The following is a 26,993-nucleotide window of genomic DNA, read 5'->3' on the forward strand; positions in this document are numbered from 1 at the left end:
GACAGTCTATGCCCCCTAAAAGCTCCCCATCTTCTTTTCTACTGCTGCTTAGGGGCCAATTTACAATATACAATATATATAAATCACATGTAATTCAGATTAAATGCCAGCACAGATGGCCCAGAAAGATCCGTGATGGCAAGCTCCTTTGGACAAGTATGAATAATCTGGGTCATAACTGGTAAAGGGCTGTCAAACCCCTGTACTGGTGCAGTAAGGTCAGTCTATAACAAACAGCATTTCTAGCCATATTCATTTTTAGGAGTCGTCTATAAAATAAGTCATTATTTTTAATATATTATAATTACAAATCATAAACCTGGATAATTTAAAAAATAATTTTAGCAGTAGTTCCATTTTGTAATTATTTAAAGTCATTTATTTAAAAGGCTTGAGGCAAACACAATAATGCTGAAGCACTGATACGGCCTTTTACAATAATAGGAGAGATGAGACCGTCTCCACATCAAGTCTGTCACATTTGAGAGGAGCCTGCAGTCCTGATAATTCTGCCTTCATAATCAAGGTATGCCATTTTGTTAAATTTCTATACAAGAACCAGTAAGAATAGACAGAGGGCAGTGCTTGTGTTTGTGATAAAAGTATATGTCATTGCATATTTAGACAATACATGTATTGTCACCAAGTTTTTTATTTGTTTTATGTTTCATCAGATGAACCTTGAGAAACCAGTGCTCAGTTTGAATCTGTTTACTCATGAGCTGGGCCACATTCTGGGAATGAAGCATGACACAAGTGGATGCACATGCAAGTCTGGAAAAGCAGCTTGTGTAATGGCTAACAGTGGCTTGTAAGAGAACTTGTGTATAAGGAACTACGTGTTACCGGGTCAGGTTGGGAGAGGGTTAGTTAGGGTGGGGTGCGGGACAACTTTACTAGCGTTTAAACTGGCACATAAACATCTGATTGTTCGGCAAGGTCGCAAAACAAGTGGATCTTTACCTGATTTGTCCACCTACACTCTTGCCCAAATCAGGCTGATCCAATTGTTTGGCCCCCAGACCAACAATCAGATCATAACAGGCGACAATGCAGATCCTTTCAGGTTAGCACTGTATCAATATGCCAAACTGGACCCTATATGAGGGCATTTTTAAAACTGCCCAATAGATATTTGGCTAATTTTCAACAAGATATCTATTGGGTTGGCTGCTGGGGATGGCCATATATGAGCAGATAACTTATGTCTGAAGGGCCCAAATTGGCAGCATAAATCTGCCCATCTAGGGCCGGCTTAAATTGAAACAAAGCATTAATGTGTACACCATGAGGCAGCATTTGCGCCACTCAAAGTCAGAACTTAACGCAGTAAAGAATTGGTGATTGGCATAAAGAAGCCTTTTGTTCATCTGGCATTAAATACGGGGAAGCCTGCAATTGCTTCCTATTACTTCAAAGTCACAAGTTGTGGCCATTTTGATGCAGTGTACTAACTGGCAAGAATCTTTGCACCTCAGTTACAATTTATATATAATCCATTTGTCTAGATTGTCTCTTGGCTTCAGTAACTGTAATGAGAAGGACATGGAGATGTTTTTTGCTAGCAGTGAAGCCAGTTGTCTGTGGAAAGAACTATCCCAATGTGGTAACAACATTCTAGAACAAGGGGAGGAGTGTGACTGTGGTTCTGTACAGGTTGGTAACGTCTTATGGCTCTGAAACGTATAAACTTTACATTGTTTGCTCATAGTCCCTGAAAAAATGCCAATTATTTTTGTAATGGCTTGTGTGGCCCATATACTATGTCTCACATGCAGCAACCCAAAACAACTCTGACTTGCAGTAGTGAAATTATCAATCTTAAGAATATAAACCAAAGGGGGGGGGAAATGTAGCATGCTAATATCTAGAAAGAGTTTTACCTATTTGCAGCTCAAGTCAACGAAGGGATTCAATTTGTGTCCCAACACGTGGCCAATTGGCAGACAAAGCCTCAGATATCACTAGCAGAAGAATGTTCTACTGGCTGGAGAAGCATTTGGCTAAAAATGTTCAAAAAATATTTCCTGGATGATTCTTCTTCTACAAGCCCCTATCTATTAAGTCACAAATGTACCTGTCCTTAGCCATCAGCCTCCATCAGTGTGTTGCTCTATTCAGCACCAGCATGGTCGTTTATTTATGGCCAAGAGAATTAGCTATCTGATCCAACATCCATTTTTTTAGTCCTTGGAAGTATCTACTACCATCAGTGTAGTTGGCTATGTAGCTTTCTTTTGCTACTTAGCTTAATTATTATTAATTATTAAGCTAAGTATTAATAATAATTATTAATAATAATTTTTACTTAATTATTAAGTAAAGGAAACATAGTCATAATATATATATTAATAAACATTATACATACAAGGGAGACACATTTGGCAGGATTGATATTTTTTTTCTCACCTAATGGTGGTCATTGAATTGGGGAAAGGATTGAATGTAATGAACAATTGACTTTTTATTATATGTAACTCATCAAGTGTGACATGATTTCATATAACATAATCATTTTCTAACCGACATTGTGTTCTGTTATGCTTTCCTTTTCAGGAATGTGCAATTATTAAATGCTGCGACCCAACAATTTGCAAATTAAGGGAGAATGCGGAATGTTTATCTGGACTTTGCTGCAAGGATTGTAGGGTTAGCGAAGTATATACTTGCAACTTTGTTGTCTTTTTCACTGTTCGATAAAAACATTGATTGTAGCAATACCTCTCATCCACGTCTTTTACTTGACTTGCACTCTATGCAGTAGAAGGAAGTGTGACTGTTGCCATCCAGATCCTGATAATAAATAAGTGCTATCCTGTAGCATCCCATCACCCATGGGAAGCATCTGACTGTGTGCCCCACACAGGTGGAAAGGGATAGATGACTTTTGTTAGGCAAGAAGTTCCCGTGGCAGTAGCAGATATTCTGCAATTGATGGGTCATTGCTAATTGGGTATTCACACTTTGGGACCTATTGTATACTGGATAAGTTATCTTTCTGTAATAATAGAAACCTTGTCTAAAATATAATTAAAATAATTTAAACATTAATAAAAAATACCAATGCAATTTTTGCCATCAGGGGTTTCTGCTGGGAAAGTTTCATAAGCATTTAAGGGGGCATTGCAGGGGTTGCCCACCTCCCACCCACTCTAAATGCAGTGCTACATATAATGTGAGGTACAACTTTTGGAACACAAATCCCCATATGTAACAGAAGGCACTTAGTTTGCCTAGGAGCAGTAACTCATAGCAACCAATAATATGTTTGCTAATAAACAGGTGACTAATAAATGCTGCCTGCTGATTAATTACTATGGGTTACTGCCCCAATAGAGTTCCACCTCTGAGTGAAACCCATTAGGAGGATAAAGTGCAAAAAAAGAGGAAACTTTACACGCAAGCATCTCCAGCAGTTGTTTTCCTGGATGTTGGTGTAAAACAATAGTCACATCATCACATCAATACACATATCTCTCTTTTACAGCTTTTACCCAAAGGAACACTCTGCAGAATACCCAAAACTGAGTGTGACCTTGCTGAATACTGTGATGGAGCATCCAGTCACTGCCCTTTAGACATGTACCAACAGAATGGGTCCCCGTGTAACAATGGCACATCTTTGTGTTATGAAAATACATGTTATGACTACAATAAACATTGTGAAACAGTATTTGGAGAAGGTAAGCCTTTCAAGGGTAACATGGTTAGAGTACACAGCGCTAGATATAAATACATACATTCATTTTTGGATTTGGCCAAATACTGAACCTGCCACAAAAAGTTGGGCCAATTAAAGAACCAAATCTATATCCTAATGTGCACATATGCACATTTCAGTAAAATCCCAAAACATTGCATCAATTAAAAAAAATCACTAACAGCTAATTAGGGCTTCAAAGTCACATGACACAGCTGAATGCTGCTGATAAGACTGATAAGATTTGTTGCATTCCTATCAGGAAGTACAGAAAGCCGGTTAATGTTGGAGGTGTAAATATTTTTACACCTATTCTCTTTTTCTATAAGATTAAGAACCATTGTCCTAAGCACTTTAACCTGTGATTACTGTGAGCTAATTTGCAGTGAGTACTGAACAGCACCATATGATAATTGGTGCCAACCATTCCTGCAGGCTTGTACCCACATGGATGGAGACAGCCTCTGAATGCGGAAAAAATAGAGAAAGTCCTAGTTCTGCATTACAGAAAGAAAAGTCACTTTTTTGTGATTTACTAAGCATCTTAACAGCTAAAAATCCAACAATATGCCAGCTAAAAGTTGCTCAGATCATGTAGAAGTCAAGGGCAGATGTCCCTCTCCTTAAAAGATCCTTCTTTTACCTCAGAACTTTAGAGGTTTTGGATTTTTACGCTGGTTTTTGTGCGATAAAAAAATTCAGTTGTCAAATTTTTATAAAGTATCAGAAATGTTAACGTTTTATTAAATTTGCCTCTAGATATCATTTTTTTTTTAATAAGTATTACATAGAATGGCTGGCCCCTGCAGATACTGAACCTATAGCAGTGATCCCCAACCAGTGGCACGGGGGCAACATGTTGCTCACCAACTCATTGGATGTCGATCTCTAAAGCCCCCTGTAAACTGATAGTGTGCGCACAAGCTTTTAATCATAAGAACTTTTATGATGCTTGTGTTGCTCTCCAAGTCTTTTTACATTTGACTGTGACTCACGAGTAGGAAAGGTTGGGGGCCCCTGACCTATAGAGCACATAAACGTCATAAGGGGAGGGGAGACACATACTGTCTTTGGCTGCTTTATTTTGCCTGAATATTCAGATACTCTTTTGCCATTCTTACTGAAGTGCAAATTTCTTTTTCCCAGGTGCAACTGTCGCTCCTCTGTCTTGTTTCCAATCGGTGAATACAATAGGAGATCGATTTGGGAACTGCAACACAGAAAGAGAGATGGTTGAATGTAATATCATGTAAGTTATTTGTAATAGTGGGCTGTTTTCAGGCTGTTTACATCCTTCCACTTTAAAATGCTTAATTCTATAAGCACAAACAAAGAAACAGAGCAGTCAGTGGGGTTGAAAAAAATGTACCCACAATCCCTCCCGTTGCACCGGAAGAGTAATGCATTACTTGCCCAGTGCCATAAGGACATGATGCTATTGTCTTGTGTAAAGCTTTTGTTGGTTTCTCCCAGGGGGTTGTCACTCTATAGGGAAGCTATTGTGGGAGGCAGGGAAGGTTTTGGATATCAGCTAAGGAACATTGTGTCCTGTGTGAAGGTAAAACCTAGCAAAAACAGCAAGAGATAGCAAAAAGAGGGTAAAACAAAGATCTATTGCTATTTTAATCTTGCTATATATGCTGTATCAAAGAAAAAGTCCAGGGTAAGAATTTATTCACACTCAAAGCTATATTTGAAAAAAAAAAGTTAGCTATTCCTAACCTCGCTATCTCTTCTCACATGGGTGGAGACATTTTTAGTTTTCTTTTACTTTTTTATGTTTATTAGTTATTTGTTAATAATTACAGCTATATTACATAGTAACATAGTAAGTTGGGTTGAAAAAAGACATACGTCCATCACGTTCAACCTTAATGCCTATATATAACCTGCCTAACTACTAGTTGATCCAGAGGAAGGCAAAAAACCCCATCTGAAGCCTCTCTAATTTGCCGCAGAGGGGAAAAAATTCCTTCCTGACTCCAAGATGGCAATCGGACCAGTCCCTGGATCAACTTGTACTAAGAGCTATCTCCCATAACCCTGTATTCCCTCACTTGTTCTGAGAGCTATCTCCCATACCCCTGTATTCCCTCACTTGTACTGAGAGCTATCTCCCATACCCCTGTATTCCCTCACTTGTACTGAGAGCTATCTCCCATACCCCTGTATTCCCTCACTTGTACTGAGAGCTATCTCCCCTACCCCTGTATTCCCTCACTTGTACTGAGAGCTATCTCCCCTACCCCTGTATTCCCTCACTTGTACTAAGAGCTATCCCCCATACCCCTGTATTCCCTCACTTGTACAGAGAGCTATCTCCCATACCCCTGTATTCCCTCACTTGTACTGAGAGCTATCTCCCATACCCCTGTATTCCCTCACTTGTACTGAGAGCTATCTCCCATAACCCTGTATTCCCTCACTTGCTAAGAATCCATCCAGCCCCTTCTTAAAGCTATATAATGTATCAGCCAGTACAACTGATTCGGGGAGGGAATTCCACAACTTCACAGCTCTCACAGTAAAAAATCCTTTCCGAATATTTAAGTGGAACCGCCCTTCTTCTAAACGGAGTGGGTGCCCTCATTTCCGTTGGAAGGACCTACTGGTAAATAAAACATTAGAAAGGTTATTATATGATCCCCTTATATATTTATACATAGTTATCATGTCACCTCTTAAGCGCCTCTTCTTGTCAGGAACTATGGGGATTCGAACATTGGACTTGGTGCTAGACTGCAAGTGCCCTTGCTTAGTGAGCCACAGAAGGCTCCTTGAGCTCTTTGGGATCAGTTGCCCTTCTGCATTTCCACCAGTTTTCCTTCTGTCGCAACATATATTGTTAATCACATGTGTGGCTACTTTTCTAATTACCTGCCTATATAAACCCTCTCCGGGCAACACCCAGTTGCTCGATCATCGTTCCTGCTGAGCCTGGTCTTGCCACTTCTGTTTCTGTGTTCCCTGCCTGGTCCCTGTTTGGTTTCCCTGATTTGACTTCTGCCTGACTTCCGATTTGCTTGAACCCTGCCTGGACTGACCTCTGCCTGATTTACGGATCTGCTTGAACCCTGCCTGGACCGAACCCTGCCTGATAAACGGATGTGCTTGAACTCTGCCTGGACTGACCTCTGCCCGCTTACGGATTTGCCTATTGCCGGACTCTGTGTTTTCTTCATCACAGGCTTGTACATTATTTTTATTCTGTTTGGTCTTCGTTAAACTTCTTTGGTTATCATACTTGGCTGTCTGGCCCTTAAAGGGAGTTCTGGGGGTTATTACATATAGGCTCCTACCTGCTGGTCTCTCGCCAGAGGCCAGGCCTGACAGTATGATCGAGCCATACAGCAAAGAGCCTGCTAGTAACCCCTCAGTGTCTCATGATGAACTGCAACTCTCTGCCCAGTGGCTCTCTTCTGTTAAGAAGTATGAAGGGGAAGAAGGGACTTTTTCAGATTTCCTGCTTACATGCAAAGAGTTTGCTACTGTTTCTTTTGTCCAGCAAGCCCCTAATTATATGAAAAGCCGTCTTATCATTTTGTTTCTTTTGGCGGGCAAAGCTCAAGAATGGGCAGAACTTTGCATTAATGGCTCACTTTTTGGAGGATCCCTGTACTTTTCTTTATATTTTGAAAGCAAACTTCACAGGGGATTTATGGCCAATCCCTTCGGACATTTTTTCCTCCTCTGCAGTTAAACCCGTTACTAACTTTCAATGTACCCCTTCAGTTAAAAGTGATTCTCAATGTGTGGGGCCCCAAAGCACCGTCCAGCCTGCTGTTCCTTCAAGTATTCTGAATAAGGAAGAGCAATTCTGTTGTGAAGATGAGACTGACTGTGTAAATATATTTGATGATGAGTGGGAAGATATGGATTCGGAGGATGAAATACCCACCGCATATACTACAAAGTTCAATGGCTGGTCAACTTCCCAGTTGCCAACTGTGCCTGTAGTTCCGCCATATATATCTATACCCACAGATCAGTCACCTTTATCTCTGCCTGCAGTTCAGTCACCTGATCCAGTTCCTGCTCATCTGCCTATTTTTCTGGTACCTGCCCTCAGGCGGCTTGGTCCTTTGCCAGCTTTCCCACGGATTGGGCCTATACCAGCCCTCCAGCAGTCCAGCTCTGAACCTTCATCCGCTCCTGTGCCAGACTCCGCTCCTGTGCCAGACTCCGCTCCTGTGCCAGACTCCGCTCCTGTGCCAGCTCTCCGAAAGCTGCCTTTGTCTGCTCCTGTGCCGGCTCCCCGAAAGCCGCTGCTGCCTGCTCTAGCACCTGCCATTAGCCTACCGGTTCCTGTACCCGCAGTCCAGTCTCCGGTTCCTGTACCCGCAGTCCAGTCTCCGGTTCCTGTACCCGCAGTCCAGTCTCCGGTTCCTGTACCCGCAGTCCAGTCTCCGGTTCCTGTACCCGCAGTCCAGTCTCCGGTTCCTGTACCCGCAGTCCAGTCTCCGGTTCCTGTACCCGCAGTCCAGTCTCCGGTGTCTGCTACCCAGCCAGTGCCTGCTCCCGTACCTGCACCCCGACGGCTGCCTCCTCCTGTGCCAGCAGTCATGTCTGCATCGGTTCCTGCCTCTGTGCCAGTTCTCCAGCCATCGGTTCCTGCCTCTGTGCTTCAGTCACCTGCTCCAGCCTCTGTGCCCGTGCTTCAGTCACCTGCTCCAGCCTCTGTGCCCGTGCTTCAGTCACCTGCTCCAGCCTCTGTGCCCGTGCTTCAGTCACCTGCTCCAGCCTCTGTGCCCGTGCTTCAGCTTCTGTGCCTGAACTGCATCCCTCAGCTTCTGTGCCTGAACTGCATCCCTCAGCTTCTGTGCCTGCTCCTGCCTTGGTGCCAGCGGTTGTGCCTGCTCCTGCCTCGGTGCCAATACTTTTTCCACCAACCTCTGAGGACAAAACTGCTTCCGGACCTGCCATCCCTGCTACTGGATCTGGTAGTTCTGGTGTCCCAGACTCTGCCAGTTCTGTTGCAGTGTTTGGTGGTCTTGTTGCTTCCCTGGGCGTTTCTCTTCCACCTGTAGTGGGTGGCTATAATGGTCCTCCACCTGTAATGGGTGTCTATGATGGTTCCCCACCTGTAATGGGTGTTTTGTGTGGTAATTCATCTGCTGTGGCTTGTGACCCTGGTTTCTCATCCGCTGTGGCTCCTGACTCTGGCGGCACTCCTGACTTTGGCGGCACCCCTGTCCTGGCTTTGGCTCCTGACTCTGGCTCCTGACTCTGGCGGCACTCCTGTCCTGGCTTTGGCTCCTGACTCTGGCGGCACCCCTGTCCTGGCTTTGGCTCCTGACTCTGGCGGCACTCCTGTCCTGGCTTTGGCTCCTGACTCTGGCGGCACTCCTGTCCTGGCTTTGGCTCCTGACTCTGGCGGCACTCCTGTCCTGGCTTTGGCTCCTGACTCTGGCGGCACTCCTGTCCTGGCTTTGGCTCCTGACTCTGGCGGCACTCCTGTCCTGGCTTTGGCTCCTGACTTTGGCGGCACCCCTGTCCTGGCTTTGGCTCCTGACTCTGGCGGCACTCCTGTCCTGGCTTTGGCTCCTGACTCTGGCGGCACTCCTGTCCTGGCTTTGGCTCCTGACTCTGGTGGCACTCCTGTCCTGGCTTTGGCTCCTGACTCTGGCGGCACTCCTGTCCTGGCTTTGGCTCCTGACTCTGGCGGCACTCCTGTCCTGGCTTTGGCTCCTGACTCTGGCAGTACTTTTGTCCTGGCTCCTGACTCTGGCAACACCCCTGTTCCGGCTTCTGATCCTGACATCCCTCTGGCTTTGGTTCCAGACCCTGGCGACTCACTCCCTGTTGATGGTCCTGTCTCTGATGGCTCACCCTCGGCTGAAGGTTTTGAGCCTTGCAGTATACTTACTTGCATATCTAGTCCTTGCAGCATCTGACTGGGAGATCACCCAGAGGGTGATCTTTAAGGGGAGGTAATGTCAGGAACTATGGGGATTCGAACATTGGACTTGGTGCTAGACTGCAAGTGCACTTGCTTAGTGAGCCACAGGAGGCTCCTTGAGCTCTTTGGGATCAGTTGCCCTTCTGCATTTCCACCAGTTTTCCTTCTGTCGCAACATATATTGTTAATCACATGTGTGGCTACTTTTCTAATTACCTGCCTATATAAACCCTCTCCGGGCAACACCCAGTTGCTCGATCATCGTTCCCGCTGAGCCTGGTCTTGCCACTTCTGTTTCTGTGTTCCCTGCCTGGTCCCTGTTTGGTTTCCCTGATTTGACTTCTGCCTGACTTCCGATTTGCTTGAACCCTGCCTGGACTGACCTCTGCCTGATTTACGGATCTGCTTGAACCCTGCCTGGACCGAACCCTGCCTGATAAACGGATCTGCTTGAACTCTGCCTGGACTGACCTCTGCCCGCTTACGGATTTGCCTATTGCCGGACTCTGTGTTTTCTTCATCACAGGCTTGTACATTATTTTTATTCTGTTTGGTCTTCATTAAACTTCTTTGGTTATCATACTTGGCTGTCTGGCCCTTAAAGGGAGTTCTGGGGGTTATTACATATAGGCTCCTACCTGCTGGTCTCTCGCCAGAGGCCAGGCCTGACACTTCTCCAGTGTAAACAGACCCAACTTGGCCAGTCTTTCTTCATAACTGAGACTTTCCATACCCTTTACCAGCTTAGTTGCCCTTCTCTGGACCCTCTCTAACTCAATAATGTCCCGTTTGAGCCCTGGAGACCAGAACTGGACACATATTCTAGATGGGGCCTTACCAGCACTCTGTAAAGGGGAAGAATAACCCCCTCCTCCCGTGAATCTATACCCCTTTTAATGCAGCTCAAAACCTTGTTTGCCCTTGCAGCTGCTGCCTGGCATTGCTTGCTACAGCCAAGTTTATTATCTACAAGGACTCCAAGGTCCTTCTCCATTATGGATTTGCCTAGTGCAGTCCCATTAAGGGTATACGGGGCTTGCATATTTTTACATCCCAGGTGCATGACCTTACATTTATCCACATTAAATCTCATCTGCCACTTAGCTGCCCAGATTGCCAGTTGGTCAAGATCCTGCTGCAGGGATGTCACATCCTGGATAGAATTGACTGGTCTGCAGAGTTTTGTGTCCTCTGCAAACACTGATACATTACTTATAATACCCTCCCCCAAGTAATTTATGAACAAGTTAAACAAAAGTGGACCCAGTACAGAACCCTGAGGGACCCCACTGAGAACCTTATTCCAAGTAGAGAATGTACCATTAACAACCACCCTCTGTACCCAATCCTGTAGCCAGTTTTCTATCCATGTGCAAACGACTTCACTAAGACCAATAGACCTTAGTTTAGAAAGCAGTGGTTTGTGGGGAACGGTATCAAATGCTTTGGCAAAATCCAAATAGATTATATCTACTGCATCCCCACTGTCCAGCTTCTTACTTACCTCATCATAAAAAGCAATTCAATTGGTCTGACATGGCCTGTCCTTCATAAAGCCATGCTGATTACTGCTCATAATGGCATTCTCCACTACATAATTTTGAATGTGATCCCTTAACAAGCCTTCAAAAAACTTGCCCACCACGGATGTCAAACTTACAGGCCTATAATTGCCAGGCTGAGATCTTACTCCCTTTTTAAATATAGGAATGACATTCGCCTTCTTCCAATCCCTAGGTACCATACCTGATGAAAGAGAGTCTGAGAATATCAGAAACAAGGGCCGCTGCAATTCTGCCCCTAGCTCTCTCAGTACCCGAGGGTGTATTCCATCTGGCCCAGGTGCCTTGTTTACATTTGTCGTGTGTAACCCTTCAAGCACCATATCCTGTGCCAACAACTGTGTAGTTGGAGCTGAGGCAACAGTGCAGCTATTGGGTGGGACTTGGCCCACTGGCTCCTCTACTGTATACACAGAAGAAAAGAACTGGTTAAGCACATCTGCCTTTTCTGTATCCGCTGTAACCATATTGTTACTATAACTCAATGGGGCCACACCCTCAACCTGCATCTTTTTACTATTAATATACTTAAAAAACTTTTTGGGGTTAGTCTTGGCCTCGGCCGCGATGCGCTCCTCATTTTCTATCTTTGCCTTCCGGATTGCTGTTTTACAACACTTGTTATAGTGTTTATAATCATTAAACGCAGCTACTGTCCCCTCTGACTTATATTCCTTAAAAGCTTTCCTTTTTCTCCCTATTAACTTCTTTACCTCAGAGTTAAGCCACATAGGGTGATTCTTAACACTTCTACTTTTTCTTATTAATGGAATAAATTGAGAACAGTAATGATTTAACCCTTTAAGTGCCAGCCGAATTCGTCATTTCGGTTCCCCCCAGTGCCAGACGTTTTTTTAAGCATTTTGTACTCATTCACTTTAACAATGTTTTTTGGTAGGAAAACCTCCATGAAACTAGGGAAATTATATATCGTTTTTTTCGTCACTAATTGGGCTTCGACATACATATCAAATTTTATAACTTTTCTGGAGATATGATGTGTATTTTGGGTGAAATATGTAAAAAAAAAAAAAAAATTATGAAAAATTTCTGTATATTTTGAGGTTTTTTCCATAGAAAAGTTAATTTTACACACTTTTTTTTGTCGTTTGTAAAAGCCCTGATACTCCCAAGTCCAACGATACCAAATATGTGGTGGTACCCCACAGTTCCTGTCCAGAAGTAACCCCCAAACTAAAGCAATACTTAGTACAATATCACACCAGAACAAAGCGGAAAAGCGCTTGTAACAGTTGATGCAGCATAACTTATATGTAAATCTAAAATATCCCCTCATGTTCGGTATCTTTAGAAACTACAGACCTTCAGGTTTCTAGATGCAATGTAGTTTTCTCTCAAAAGCCAAATACTTTTTGTCAGTGCATTGTGCAATTTGGAGCTTTTTTTGACTTTTTTTTTTTCTAAAACGTAAACTTGGACGCATGATCAAATGTGGATTTGACAAAAAAAAATCTCATAAAAATTTTCTAACAAAGGCAAATTTGAAAGACAAACTTCTCCTGAATAAAATGATGCCCCATATGTATGGGTGCACATAAAGACGTGGCCACCAAATGCCCCAAAACAGGGGCAATGTATAAGGGCAATTTCAGTTGAAATTTTGGGGGCTGCGCTCTATGTGCACTACCTGCAGCTTTTCAGTGTTAACCCCCCCTACCTGTGAGATAACCCCCACAATCAATATATTTACGAAAAGTGCACACCTTCAGCTATTCAGAGACGCCACTCTTCTCTTTCTACATGGAAAATTGTGGCCGCAGTCCCTTGCAGAAGTCAGCGCTTTGGTCAGAAATCAAGGAAAAACCAGATACAAACCTAGATTTTGGTCAGAAATCAAGGAAAAACCAGATAAAAAACCTAGATTTCTCCCCAAAATCTCCATGGCAACTACCAAAAACTTACTAAACCTCAATTTGCAAGTTCCCCTGAATAAAACGATACCCCATATGTATGGGTGCACATAAAGACATGGCCACCAAATGCCCCAAAACAGGGGCAATGCATAAGGGCAATTTCAGTTGAAATTTTGGGGGCTGCGCTCTATGTGCACTACCTGCAGTTTTTCAGTGTTAACCCCCCCTACCTGTGAGATAACCCCCACAATCTATATATTTACAAAAAGTGCACACCTTCAGCTATTCAGAGACACCACTCTTCTCTTTCTACATGGAAAATTGTGGCCGCAGTCCCTTGCAGAAGTCAGCGCTTTGGTCAGAAATCAAGGAAAAACCAGATACAAACCTAGATTTCTCCCCAAAATCTCCATGGCAACTACCAAAATCTTACTAACCATCAATCTGCAAGTTCCCCTGAATAAAACGATACCCCATATGTATGGGTGCACATAAAGACGTGGCCACCAAATGCCCCAAAACAGGGGCAATGTATAAGGGCAATTTCAGTTGAAATTTTGGGGGCTGCGCTCTATGTGCACTACCTGCAGCTTTTCAGTGTTAACCCCCCCTACCTGTGAGATAACCCCCACAATCAATATATTTACGAAAAGTGCACACCTTCAGCTATTCAGAGACGCCACTCTTCTCTTTCTACATGGAAAATTGTGGCCGCAGTCCCTTGCAGAAGTCAGCGCTTTGGTCAGAAATCAAGGAAAAACCAGATACAAACCTAGATTTCTCCCCAAAATCTCCATGGCAACTACCAAAATCTTACTAACCATCAATCTGCAAGTTCCCCTGAATAAAACGATACCCCATATGTATGGGTGCACATAAAGACGTGGCCACCAAATGCCCCAAAACAGGGGCAATGTATAAGGGCAATTTCAGTTGAAATTTTGGGGGCTGCGCTCTATGTGCACTACCTGCAGCTTTTCAGTGTTAACCCCCCCTACCTGTGAGATAACCCCCACAATCAATATATTTACGAAAAGTGCACACCTTCAGCTATTCAGAGACGCCACTCTTCTCTTTCTACATGGAAAATTGTGGCCGCAGTCCCTTGCAGAAGTCAGCGCTTTGGTCAGAAATCAAGGAAAAACCAGATACAAACCTAGATTTCTCCCCAAAATCTCCATGGCAACTACCAAAATCTTACTAACCATCAATCTGCAAGTTCCCCTGAATAAAACGATACCCCATATGTATGGGTGCACATAAAGACGTGGCCACCAAATGCCCCAAAACAGGGGCAATGTATAAGGGCAATTTCAGTTGAAATTTTGGGGGCTGCGCTCTATGTGCACTACCTGCAGCTTTTCAGTGTTAACCCCCCCTACCTGTGAGATAACCCCCACAATCAATATATTTACGAAAAGTGCACACCTTCAGCTATTCAGAGACACCACTCTTCTCTTTCTACATGGAAAATTGTGGCCGCAGTCCCTTGCAGAAGTCAGCGCTTTGGTCAGAAATCAAGGAAAAACCAGATACAAACCTAGATTTCTCCCCAAAATCCCCATGGCAACTACCGAAATCTTACTAACCATCAATCTGCAAGTTCCCCTGAATAAAACGATACCCCATATGTATGGGTGCACATAAAGACGTGGCCACCAAATGCCCCAAAACAGGGGCAATGCATAAGGGCAATTTCAGTTGAAATTTTGGGGGTTGCGCTCTATGTGCACTACCTGCAGTTTTTCAGTGTTAACCCCCCCTACCTGTGAGATAACCCCCAAAATCTATATATTTACAAAAAGTGCACACCTTCAGCTATTCAGAGACACCACTCTTCTCTTTCTACATGGAAAATTGTGGCTGCAGTCCCTTGCAGAAGTCAGCGCTTTGGTCAGAAATCAAGGAAAAACCAGATACAAACCTAGATTTTGGTCAGAAATCAAGGAAAAACCAGATAAAAAACCTAGATTTCTCCCCAAAATCTCCATGGCAACTACCAAAAACTTACTAAACCTCAATTTGCAAGTTCCCCTGAATAAAACGATACCCCATATGTATGGGTGCACATAAAGACATGGCCACCAAATGCCCCAAAACAGGGGCAATGCATAAGGGCAATTTCAGTTGAAATTTTGGGGGCTGCGCTCTATGTGCACTACCTGCAGTTTTTCAGTGTTAACCCCCCCTACCTGTGAGATAACCCCCACAATCTATATATTTACAAAAAGTGCACACCTTCAGCTATTCAGAGACACCACTCTTCTCTTTCTACATGGAAAATTGTGGCCGCAGTCCCTTGCAGAAGTCAGCGCTTTGGTCAGAAATCAAGGAAAAACCAGATACAAACCTAGATTTCTCCCCAAAATCTCCATGGCAACTAACAAAAACTTACTAACCATCAATCTGCAAGTTCCCCTGAATAAAACGATACCCCATATGTATGGGTGCACATAAAGACGTGGCCACCAAATGCCCCAAAACAGGGGCAATGTATAAGGGCAATTTCAGTTGAAATTTTGGGGGCTGCGCTCTATGTGCACTACCTGCAGCTTTTCAGTGTTAACCCCCCCTACCTGTGAGATAACCCCCACAATCAACATATTTACGAAAAGTGCACACCTTCAGCTATTCAGAGACGCCACTCTTCTCTTTCTACATGGAAAATTGTGGCTGCAGTCCATTGCAGAAGTCAGCGCTTTGGTCAGAAATCAAGGAAAAACCAGATACAAACCTAGATTTTGGTCAGAAATCAAGGAAGAACCAGATAAAAACCTAGATTTCTCCCCAAAATCTCCATGGCAACTACCAAAAACTTACTAAACCTCAATTTGCAAGTTCCCCTGAATAAAACGATACCCCATATGTATGGGTGCACATAAAGACGTGGCCACCAAATGCCCCCAAACAGGGGCAATGCATAAGGGGGGTCTGTGCTCTATGTGCTCTACCTGCAGTTATTTAGTCTAAACACCCCCATACCTGTGAAATAACCCCCACAATCAATATATTTACGAAAAGTGCACACCTTCAGCTATTCAGAGACACCACTCTTCTCTTTCTACATGGAAAATTGTGGCCGCAGTCCCTTGCAGAAGTCAGCGCTTTGGTCAGAAATCAAGGAAAAACCAGATACAAACCTAGATTTCTCTCCAAAATTTCCATGGCAACTACCAAAAACTTACTAAACATCAATCTGCAAGTTCCCCTGAATAAAACGATACCTATGTCTGGTTGCACATAAGTACATGGCCGCCAAACCTGAAAATGCATAATATTGGGGCTGCACTCTATGCACCCCTTTTTTTTTGCCTGCACCCGAATGAATGGAATACGCTCGGGTGCAGGCACATGTAGCCGATATACGCATGAAAACGCGTGAGAATGCAAAGTCTCGCGTTTTCATGCGTATATCGGCTACATGTGCCTGCACCCGAGCGTATTCCATTCATTCGGGTGCAGGCACAAGTAGCAGGCGTAGGGCTGAATTTTCGGCAAGCGTTTTTCCACTTGCTGAAAAAAATCAGCCCTACGCCATGTGTGGCATCAGCCTAACCCTTGGCAATAGAAACTACCAGAACAATCTTAGCCTTTCTAGAACAACTGAAATCAAATGAAGTTAAAATGGAATAAAACCACTAAAAGCAATCAAAGAACAATAATTGCAATGAAATCGGTGGTCAGAGCCCTGGATCCACCAATGTCACTGCAAAAGCAACCTTTTTGGGGGCACTAAACACACAATAAAGAACAATGCAAAGATAAAACACCATAAAATCAGTAAAATCCAATAAAACCACCTAAACCAACAGAAGAACAATAATTGCAATGAAATTGGTGGTCAGAGCCCTGGATCCACCAACGTCACTGCAAATTCAGCACCCAATAGCAATAAAAAAAGTTACAATACAATACAATAATAAAAAACAGAAATCAATTATGAAAATGCCAAAAAAACACTAAAATGCAACCAAATAAATCAGATAATTATAGAGCAAGATCAGAAATAAAGTTTTAGTAAAAAAAAGACTGCCAAAGAAAGCAAAGAAAGAAAGAAAAGAAAAGAAAGATAGAAAAAAAAAAAAAAAAGTGTAAGTGTGTGTGTGAGTGTCTGTGTGTGCTTGGGAAAGTTGTAAATAAGTGTGTATGTGTGCAAAAGTGTAATAATGACAAAGATAGAAGAAAAAATTGAAAAAAAAAAAAAAATTTTAGACAGTTGAGATAGAAATAAGCAAAATAAACAGTGGTAGAGAGTTGTAGTTCAGCTTACCCAAGGCAGGCAGGCGATCAGGGGCGACCAATCTGGCAGGAAGGCAGCAGGGGAGCTCCATCAGGTCCGAAGTGCGCAGCAGGAATGAGGAGCCGACAGTAGGCGGCGCTATTTAAAGGGACAGCAGTGGACACGTCATCATCGCGTGTCCACTGCTGTCATTGGCTGGCGACGCGATCGTGGGACCGGATCGGTGAGTATGATCCGCTCTGCTCGTTGCCTAGGGGGTTGTGAAGGGTTTACAAGCGCTGCGCTGCTTTAAAAGCGAGCGCAGCGCTTGTAAACCTGATAGTGCTGTAGGACGTAGATTCTACGTCCTGTGGCACTTTGGTCCTTTGCTACCCAGGACGTAGAATCTACGTCCCATGGCACTAAAAGGGTTAATATCATTTTAAATGACAACCATTTCTGCTCTGTGTTTTTATCAGAAAACATAATGCCCCAATCTATGCCCTGAAGCCCTGCCCTTAAGGAACTAAAATTTGCCTTCCTAAAATTCATTGTCTTTGTTGCCCCCGTGTAAATTTGTTTCCTGCACCAAACATTAAATGAAATAACATTATGGTCACTATTACCCACGGGTTCAACCACTTGCACATTTGCTATACGTTCTGGGCCATTAGAGGTCACTAGATCCAGTATAGCATGGCTCCTGGTTGGCTCCTCAACAACCTGTGACATAAAGTTGTCATGCAGCAAGTTTATAAACTTGTTCCCATTTACTGTCCTGGCAGTACTATTGCCCCAGTCAATATCAGGGTAATTAAAATCCCCCATTATTATCACTTGCCCCAAACTAGCAGCCTTTTCTATTTGCAACAGGAGCTGGGCCTCCTCCTCCTCCTCACTTACATTAGGGGGTCTATAGCATACCCCTACAATTAGTTTGGTAGATTCTTTACTATCTGTGAGAAGCTGAACCCATAAGGATTCAGCTCCCTCTGTTAACCCCATCACTTCCTCCTTAATATTTGCTTTTAATTCCTGCTTAAGGAACAGACACACTCCTTCTCCTTTTCTATTGCCCCTGTCCCTCCGAAACAATGTATAACCCCCAATATTAACAGCCCAGTCATGAGACTCATTTAACCAAGTATCAGCAACACCAATCACATTTCCGCTCCAACGCCAGTACCTCCAGCTCTCCCATTTTACCAGTCAGACTCCTTGCATTGGTAAACATAAATTTAATACTGGTACCAGCGTGAGAATGACGTGTAAACAACTTATGGGCCTCCCTGCCATTATCAGTATCCCGAAGCAAGTCTCCTCCCCCATTTTCCCTTACTATGCCCACTACCTCATCTATCCTGTCTCCCACAGAGTTACCTGCTGCACCCTCCCCCCCACTCCTAGTTTAAAATCTCCTCCAACCCTCTAGCCATCTTTTCCCCCAAAGCAGCTGCCCCATCATCATTGAGGTGCAGCCCATCCCTGGCAAAGAGCTTGTAGCCGATTGAGAAATCAGCCCAGTTCTGGAGAAACCCAAAGCCCTCCTCCCTGCACCAATCTCTCAGCCACGCATTAATCTCCCTGAGCTCCCGCTGCCTTCTTAATGTTGCTCGTGGCACAGGTAATATCTCTGAGAAAATTACCTTGGAAGTCCTCGCCCTCAACTTCTCGCCTAGCTTTTTAAAATCATTGCTTCCTTATGGGTTTTTGGGACATGAATATTGGTCTACAAAGCCAGTTAAAGTACAGTTGATAGCAGATACAAGATGGTATAACCACAGAAATAGGACAACTGATCCAAAGTAAAGATTTTCCGATAACTCAGGCCTGACACAGCAAATGGTGCATGTGGGCCAATGTAATTGTCAGTGGATGTTCTAATATATACGTGGTAGGCTTCATCTGCTCATCACTTAGCCGTCAGAGAGCTAGGGGCAAGCACCCAAGCAGCCAGACATTAAATTAGAGTTGTGAGGAAAAGGTCATATGCCCATCTTATCAGATAATAAGAAAGGAGGATTATTAGATAATATTTTGTTTTACATCTGGAACGATAAAGTTGTGGAATTCTCTGCCTGAAGTGGTTGTGTTAGTAGATACAGTAGATAACTTCAATAAAATATTAAAATACTAATGTGACCTTCCATGTTAAAGATTATTTTTTCCTTTTCTGGGACAGATAGTAGGTTCTGATCTCTTCTTTGCCTTACTTTGGAACACTAATTGAAAGGAGGGTAAACTTGATAGGTGATTGGTATGTTTTGTACAAAGTACTATGGGTGCATCTGTATATCTAGGCAGTAATTCCTTCCTGTTCACTTAATTTTCCTTTCATAACACTCTCTATAAATGATTAAGACATCCCAGTATGTATTTATATGTCTAGGAATGTAATGTGTGGCCGACTTCAGTGCCAAAATGTGAGTTCTCAAATGAAGCCCATTGATAACAAAACTGCCATAATTCTGACGCCAAATGGAAACTCCTGGTGCTGGGGAATAGACTTTCATTCCAACCAACATTCTTTTGACCTTGGAACTGTTCCAGATGGGGCACCTTGTGATACAGGAAAGGTAACTTCTTTTGTCCTAATTACTATTAATTTATTCTTTATGCATTTTTCCATAGCCGCTTGCACTTGCTTTTGCTTACTGGGAGCAAGAACATCTTCCCCCCATCCCCAAACACAAGCTAAATAAACATCATCAAGCTTTCCTACCTCATACTGTTGTTTCTGCTCAGTTATTCATAAACATCTTATAGTCCTACAAAAATACATTATGATTTAAAGGAATACTGTCATGGGAAAACATGTTTTTTTTCAAAACCCATCAGTTAATTGAGCTTCTCCAGCAGAATCCTGCATTGAAATCCATTTTTCCAAAACACAAACAGATTTTTTTATATTTAATTTTAAAATTTCACATGGGGCTAGCCATATTCTTCATTTCCCAGGGTGCCACAGCCATGTGACCTGTGCTGACAAACTTCTGTCACACTTAATTGCTGCACTGCAAGTTGGAGGGATATCACCCCCCTCCCAGCAGCTGATCAGTAGAACAATGGGAAGGGAGCAAGATAGCAGCTCCCAGTAGGTATCAGAATAGCACTCAGTAGTAAGAAATCAAAGTCCGGCTTGGGACTCCTCCAGTTACATGGGAGTAGGAGAAACAATAGGTTACCTGAAAGCAGTTCTAATGTGTAGCGCTGGCTCCTCTGAAAGCTCAGACTCAGGCACAATGCACTGAGATGGCGCCTACACACCAATATTACAACCCTAGACAGGCCCAGGTCAAGGCCAAATCCTACCTGAATCCCACACAAATTCTACCCTGAAGAAGAGCTATTTGTGGGTGATTATTACTGTAACATCTGCAGACGTCCCCAGAATATTTATTGAAATAACTAATGTATCTGCACACACATCCATTTTATAACAGATTGACAGTGCCTTTTGCTTGGCAGCCTGGAAGCGAGACATGAGATTCAATGGCACTAACCCCAATTACTAGCTGCCAGTGGTGCTTTCCCTAGCCCCTTATCCAAACACTCAAACCTGGGAAAGCAGCAAGCCTATCAGTGGAAAAGGTTAAGGGTGAAGACACGTGGCGATTAGTAGCCCCAACTAATCCATGCAGCGAGAATGGCACACGATTACTCGCACCGGCTTTTGTAATAACTTATGGCGGCAAGGTCGCTGCAAGCAACTTTTCTGAAAGTCAAGGCAACTAATCTCCCCATGTATCTTAGCCCTGATATGTATAGAAAATTCCCCTGCAGTAAAATGGGAAGAATAGGAGTCCAGACAGAGGACAAATATTTTCTCTGGCAGGGGCTGCCATTATAATGAAATGTTTAGGAATCATAGGAAATCTGAAATGAAGCATGTATCTATATAATATACAGGGGTCACATATACCCTGTAAATTGTATCTTTATAAATGGTGCTTAGTGATGTCATCATTTTTAATCAGTGTTAGTGATGTCACTTCTGTCACATGACTGAAACTTGTATATTATAAAAGTAATGAATCCTCTGAGTAAAAGAGTTTCATGATCTGTATAAAAGCATTTGGCCTTCACATTGTCATGGAACTCCTTGGTGACTTCTAATATAGTGAACTATGTACCAACTCTTGTAAAATATAAGGATAGTATAAGTCTCAGAGGCGTCTTATGACCATATAAAAGTACTGGGACAAAGGCTGAGTGCTTTTTTTTTACAGGTCATAGAACTCTGCGGCCCATTACCAAGGCTTGATAAAGGGCCCGGTATAGGCCTGAAATGTTGCTACTTTTGTGAGCGAATAAAACGCCTTTCACAGCATCACAGCATCAGTTGTGCCTACAGTGTTTTTGTTTCTCAAATGATTGATTTTTCTGGGCCTCTGGTTGTTTGGGTCCCCTATACTAGAAAGTACCTGACACTTACGGGTATTTTTATACTAGTGGAGGCACTCCATCCTACGTCTTATATATAGAACTCTGAGGTGACTTCTAATATCCTCCTGTTTTACAGCAGGGGGTACATGGGTTACTGCTCCTGGGCAAACTTAGTGCCTTTTGTTACATAACTCCTATAAGTGTTATTTATATAACAACATATACATAACTTGTCACTTTAATCGAATGGGGGGGGGCGATCAGTAAATATTGGTGAAAATAAATTTACACCAGCATATATTTTCAGAGAAGTAACTGAAGAGACCGTGAAAGGTTTGTTTATTTCTAAATAATATATATAGTTCAATTGTATTCAAATAAAGCTCTTCAGTGGGATGTAATCCCATTCCACCCTCTGCTATGTTTTACTGCCCAGTTGCAAACTTACCCAGTGTTGATAAAGGAGCCCCGTTAAAGGGCACCACCCAGTCTTCTTAGCATGAATGTGTTAGATTCTGCCCCCGAGCTGTACTGCCTACAGACAAATCAGCCAACCTTAAGGTATAGGCAGAAATGGGGCATTTTGTTAGAAGAAATGAAGAGTAAAGTAAGATTGGACTGCTGCTGCTATAGCACCTGGGGATACTGTAAGTAGGAGCTTAAGGGGGCATGGTGAGAGATTGGAGGGGCTTTCCCCCATTGTTTGTTTGAAGAGCAGGCATTCCCTGAGCAAATCTTCAGGTAGAATTCTTGATTAAAAAGTAAATTTATTTGAGTACTTTATAGGCGGTACTCCAATAAAGTTAGAATTCTGCCTCAGGATTTGCTCAGTGAGTGCCAGCTCTTCATATAAACGGGTGATACCCGCTCCCCTGGCTCTGGAGCCTCTTTCTTCTTCTGGTGAGTTGTTGGACATATATTATAATCTTTCATGTTGTTTTCCCCCCCATTACTTTTTCTGAAAAACTATTCTGTTATTATATCAAACCTACATTTTCACTTTATTTGACATTTCTTGGTGTAGATATGTTTGAACAAAAGATGCTTAAGCTCCTCAGTGCTGTCATATGATTGTGACGTGAAGCGCAAGTGTGGCGGAAATGGGGTAAGTCACATAATCAGCTCTGCATTATCAATTCCTTCAGTGCTTCATCCATTATTTATCAACTTCACTTTCATCCATCAATGTATCATTCAATTGTTGCATTGCCATGGATCTTAGCACTCATTTTTTATTCATATTGATTGATTGATTCCGACTGTTTTTAGGAAGTTTATTGGCTATTTCTGTATTATGGTTTGTTCTGGTTTGGTGGTATAGATGTTATTGGACACTAAGGGAGCTCCTGCTTTTTCCACAGTATATTTAGTAATGTCCATGTGATATAGACCTAATTTTTATACATATATATATTGATCTGTAATGTCAGAAGGGAGAGAACTATTTGCCTGTTATTACATTGTGTGGATTTTTATACATATTTTTATTGGTTCCACTAGAGGGAGCTCTTTCCATTTATGTTATATTTTAAAACTCTGACTCTGCGTTAATAAGTAGAGACTGGAATTTTGAATGGCACATACGGTATGTTATGACCTGGAGAGAATGCAACAAATTGATAATAAATGCTTGTCAATTTTGTGGATCTGGCCACCTGCTACCCTGGGATGTGCTATAAAGTGATGCATTTTATGATGTAAAGTTAGAATTTTTTTAAAGGTTTTTTCCTTGCCACTAACCCATCCTCCATGAGTTTGCTGCTCATGACCAAAACCTGTGCTGGGGCTCTTGGGGTGAGTGAGGGGTACTGGAAGATGGCATAGGCATAACAGTTTCAGCATATTTTTTGATTTTACATTTCCCATAATCCAAGTCTGTACACCAAAAAAATGGAGCATTTTTAAAAGCAGATGTAGACTGATTTCTGTTGGAAATGAAGGCATAACCTATGTATCAGGGATATTGTAATATTCTGTCTTTGGACGGGGTATGTGAGGGGTTTTTCCTCTGGTAGAGCCGCTTTGGCATAATATGATTCCAAACACAGTTGTGAGGGAGAAAGCTGGGGTGGGGATAGGAGTGTGGGGTCCCACACAATAACTCTTTGCAGTTCTTGGCAGCATGGCACCAAAACATCTCTGGTAAGGGTTAAATGTCATTTGTGAGTTCTTATGCAGCGCGTGGCCATAAAGCTTACTCACGCTCCATGCCCCCCTAGGTCTCCTGGGCTTCTATGGTCTGGCTTTGGGACTACATTGTCAGCTTATTCTTTGAGCTTTGCGTACAGTATTGTGCACTCTCATATCATGTTACCTTGCTCTCTCTTCTTTTTTCCATGACCTCACTTGGCTATACGCTGGGAGAAACAGAACTCTTATTCCCATTTCCTTCCCTGCCTGAAATGTAATTATCTGTATACACACACACATATATTCACTTCTCTTAAGGGCTCTGGTACACGGGGAGATTAGTCGCCCGCGGCAAAACTCCCTGCTCGCGGGCGACTAATCTCCCCGAGTTGCCTTCCCCCTGCCATCCCACCGGCGAACATGTAAGTCGCCGGCGGGATGGCAGACGCGGCAGGGCGATTTTGGGAAATCGCCGAAAAAGCCTCGCGAGTCTTTTTCGGCGATTTGCGCGAAATCGCGCCGCCGCGTCTGCCATCCCGCCGGCGACTTACATGTTCGCCGGTGGGATGGCAGGGGGAAGGCAACTCGGGGAGATTAGTCGCCCGCGAGCAGGGAGTTTTGCCGCGGGCGACTAATCTCCCCGTGTACCAGAGCCCTTATGGATTCTTTAGTAATGATTTATGGTACAAATAAGTACAGTGAGTATTGGATTAGGCTAGCCTGCTACAGATACAGGCTGATATGTTCTGTTTGTTTTGTTCTAAATTAACAACATGATACTTCTTTCCAAGGTTTGCAACAATAGAAAGAACTGCCATTGTTATTCACAGTGGGCCCCCCCTAATTGCACCGAGAGTGGATATGGGGGAAGTGTGGATAGTGGGCCTGTAACCAAAGATTCATCTCTTGTATTCATGCCAGAAGGAGGAATGCTGCGCTTGTATGGTAACTATAAATGTGGTACAGCAGCCACCCACCTACTAACCACCTCTGCATTGGGCCCTGAGTTGCAGGGGAGGCTCCTGTTTCCTTTAAAGGAGAAGGAAAGGTAAAAGCTAAGCTTGATCAAAAAGGTCTAGGTAAATAGAGTCACATACAGAACTGCTGCTCTGAGCCCTCAGCGAAAAGAAGCACCACGTCTTTTCCTCTATTTCACATACATGATCTTCTGTGTCAGACTTCCTGCTCTCAGAAAAATCCAGGGCATGGCATGAGTCTGCTCAGTTTGCTCCTCTCTTTTCCCTTCATTCTCCTCCTCCCCTTTCCTACTGTGCTGTGTAATCTAAGCTACCAGCAGCTAGAGCTACAGCACAGAAAGTACTGAGACCGAGCTAAAATGGCAGCTGCTATCTTTAACAAACACAGGGAGCTTCTAGGGCTGTTTACTCAGGTATGGTAAAGCTTTCTGCAGAATAAATATAGCGTTCTAGCTTACACTAATGTGGTAAATCTATTAGCAATAAAATGCCTTTCCTTCACCTTTAAGGAGTTTGGGTGATGGAGTTAGGGTGGAGTGTTTCGAAATGTTTCCTTCTTCTTTTGTTATGCTATACACACCCCAACACACTTTGTACTAATATTCTCTCTTTTGTTTTGTAGATACCAGTGCAGCAAGATGCCCAAGGCTGCCTGTTTTCATAATTATTCTTTATCAGACTTTGCTTATTGAGTGTTTTCAATCCATCTATTAATATGCTGTCTGGTAAGCATGGCTGAAATAATGGCTAACCAGCCTACCGATGAATTAACAGCTGCCCATTCAGGTCTCCTTCCAGCAGCCCTAATATATTTATATTTTGTTTCAAGACCTTGTTAGAAATGTTATAGTAGCAACATCTCAAAAGAATTTGTCTGCACCCTTGTTGTTTATTAAACTTTAGATTTACAGTTCATTCTACAATCTCCCATTTTCAGTTTAACTTTATGGGAAGAGAATTAGGGGCATAATTATGATCCCTCGAGGATTGTGGTTGGGGGGAAAGGAAAAAAAACACAAATGAGTTCTCTCAATTGCTTTTTTTTCCTGATCAGGGAGGTTTGTAACCCAAACGGAATCACAATTTTCAGCAAACTTACTAAAAAATCATAAATGGGTTATTCATGATTGTGTAAAGCCAGCATTCTGAAGATACACTGACTTGTAATGCATCTTGGGAGGTTAATGATGATGTGTTTTTAAATCACACAAAACAGCAGAATCACAATCGTGATTTGTGGCTTTGCACGATTTTTGTCGTTTCATAGCTGCATCCAACTGATAAATCGGCCTGTTATTGTCATCATACACCACAAAAACACAATTTTATATTTCTTTCTATTCTTTATTATTTTTACAATTTTTTTATGTACTTTAAAAAAAAAGGGTGTTTTTATTTTCTAATAACAAAATAGATATGCATGGAAGCTGTAATACTTGTTGTTTAACAGTCTAAACAAATTATAACAAAGAAAGTAAACTTGTGGGTGACAATATTACACTTTGGGTATGTTGTGCAGCATTATTTAAATACTCTGAGATACAGTTAGTATTGTGAATGAGTTACTCAGTACCTTACATTCAAGGTAAGTCGCTTGGATCGAGTGCAACAAAAGGTTGGTTTGATGGCTCCTGGGGGGTGATCTCTGCAGTCGCCAATCTCCTTGGGTTCATTGCTGTATTGAATTTGTTGCAAGGACTAAAGGCTTGTTCAATAATGATTCTGTATCATACCAAGTAGTATGTCTGAAGGTGTATCTTGTAGAAGTGATGACATACTGATGCCAAAAGTTGAAAAATGTATCTACACCTTGTTCCTTGTTTATGGTTGATTCCAGCCAGTTCATATGAAAGAGATATTGGAATTTTTTCTTTAACAGTGTGGTTGGTGGTGGTGTTATGGAAAGCCAGTGATGTAAGGTTGTTCACCTAGCTGCTGCTGCTAATTTATCCGCCAAATTTCTTTCTGAGTATGTTAGTTTGTCATGTTGTGATGGTATGCCCAATGTGGCCCAGCTACGTGTAGGTTGTATTGGTTCCCTATTATGTTTCTACCATAGTTACTGACATCTTTACAGAAATCTTGAATTTGAGGGCACAGCCATAAACAATGACCAAGATCTGCTTGGTGGGGTATGACATCCCATTAGGTATGTGTCGCTAACCATATGATATGGTTTTTTCAGAGTCAAGTTTGAATTAGGAAGTATTTGTAAGTCCGTCCCCTGATATTTACTGGCCAGTAAT

General features: G+C 42.7%; 1 protein-coding gene across 4 annotated transcripts in view; it reads left to right on the top strand.

Annotated features, from left to right (window-relative positions):
- The window catches only part of LOC100493925 (disintegrin and metalloproteinase domain-containing protein 9), a 39,051-nt gene extending 13,384 nt beyond the window's left edge, over positions 1–25,667 (top strand). For all 4 annotated transcript variants that reach the window (XM_031899265.1, XM_012959455.3, XM_031899264.1 and 1 more), the window contains 10 exons: positions 445–526; positions 675–811; positions 1,509–1,656; positions 2,557–2,649; positions 3,488–3,683; positions 4,847–4,949; positions 19,644–19,830; positions 22,665–22,745; positions 24,562–24,715; positions 25,370–25,667. In XM_031899265.1, coding sequence (XP_031755125.1) covers positions 445–526; positions 675–811; positions 1,509–1,656; positions 2,557–2,649; positions 3,488–3,683; positions 4,847–4,949; positions 19,644–19,830; positions 22,665–22,745; positions 24,562–24,715; positions 25,370–25,461 — 1,273 coding nt within the window. In that variant the 3' untranslated portion in view covers positions 25,462–25,667. The remainder of the gene's footprint in view (positions 1–444; positions 527–674; positions 812–1,508; positions 1,657–2,556; positions 2,650–3,487; positions 3,684–4,846; positions 4,950–19,643; positions 19,831–22,664; positions 22,746–24,561; positions 24,716–25,369) is intronic.
- The last annotated feature ends 1,326 nt before the right edge of the window (positions 25,668–26,993 follow it).

The sequence above is a fragment of the Xenopus tropicalis genome, chromosome 3 (genome assembly GCF_000004195.4).
Source record: "Xenopus tropicalis strain Nigerian chromosome 3, UCB_Xtro_10.0, whole genome shotgun sequence".
Taxonomy (NCBI): domain Eukaryota; kingdom Metazoa; phylum Chordata; class Amphibia; order Anura; family Pipidae; genus Xenopus; species Xenopus tropicalis.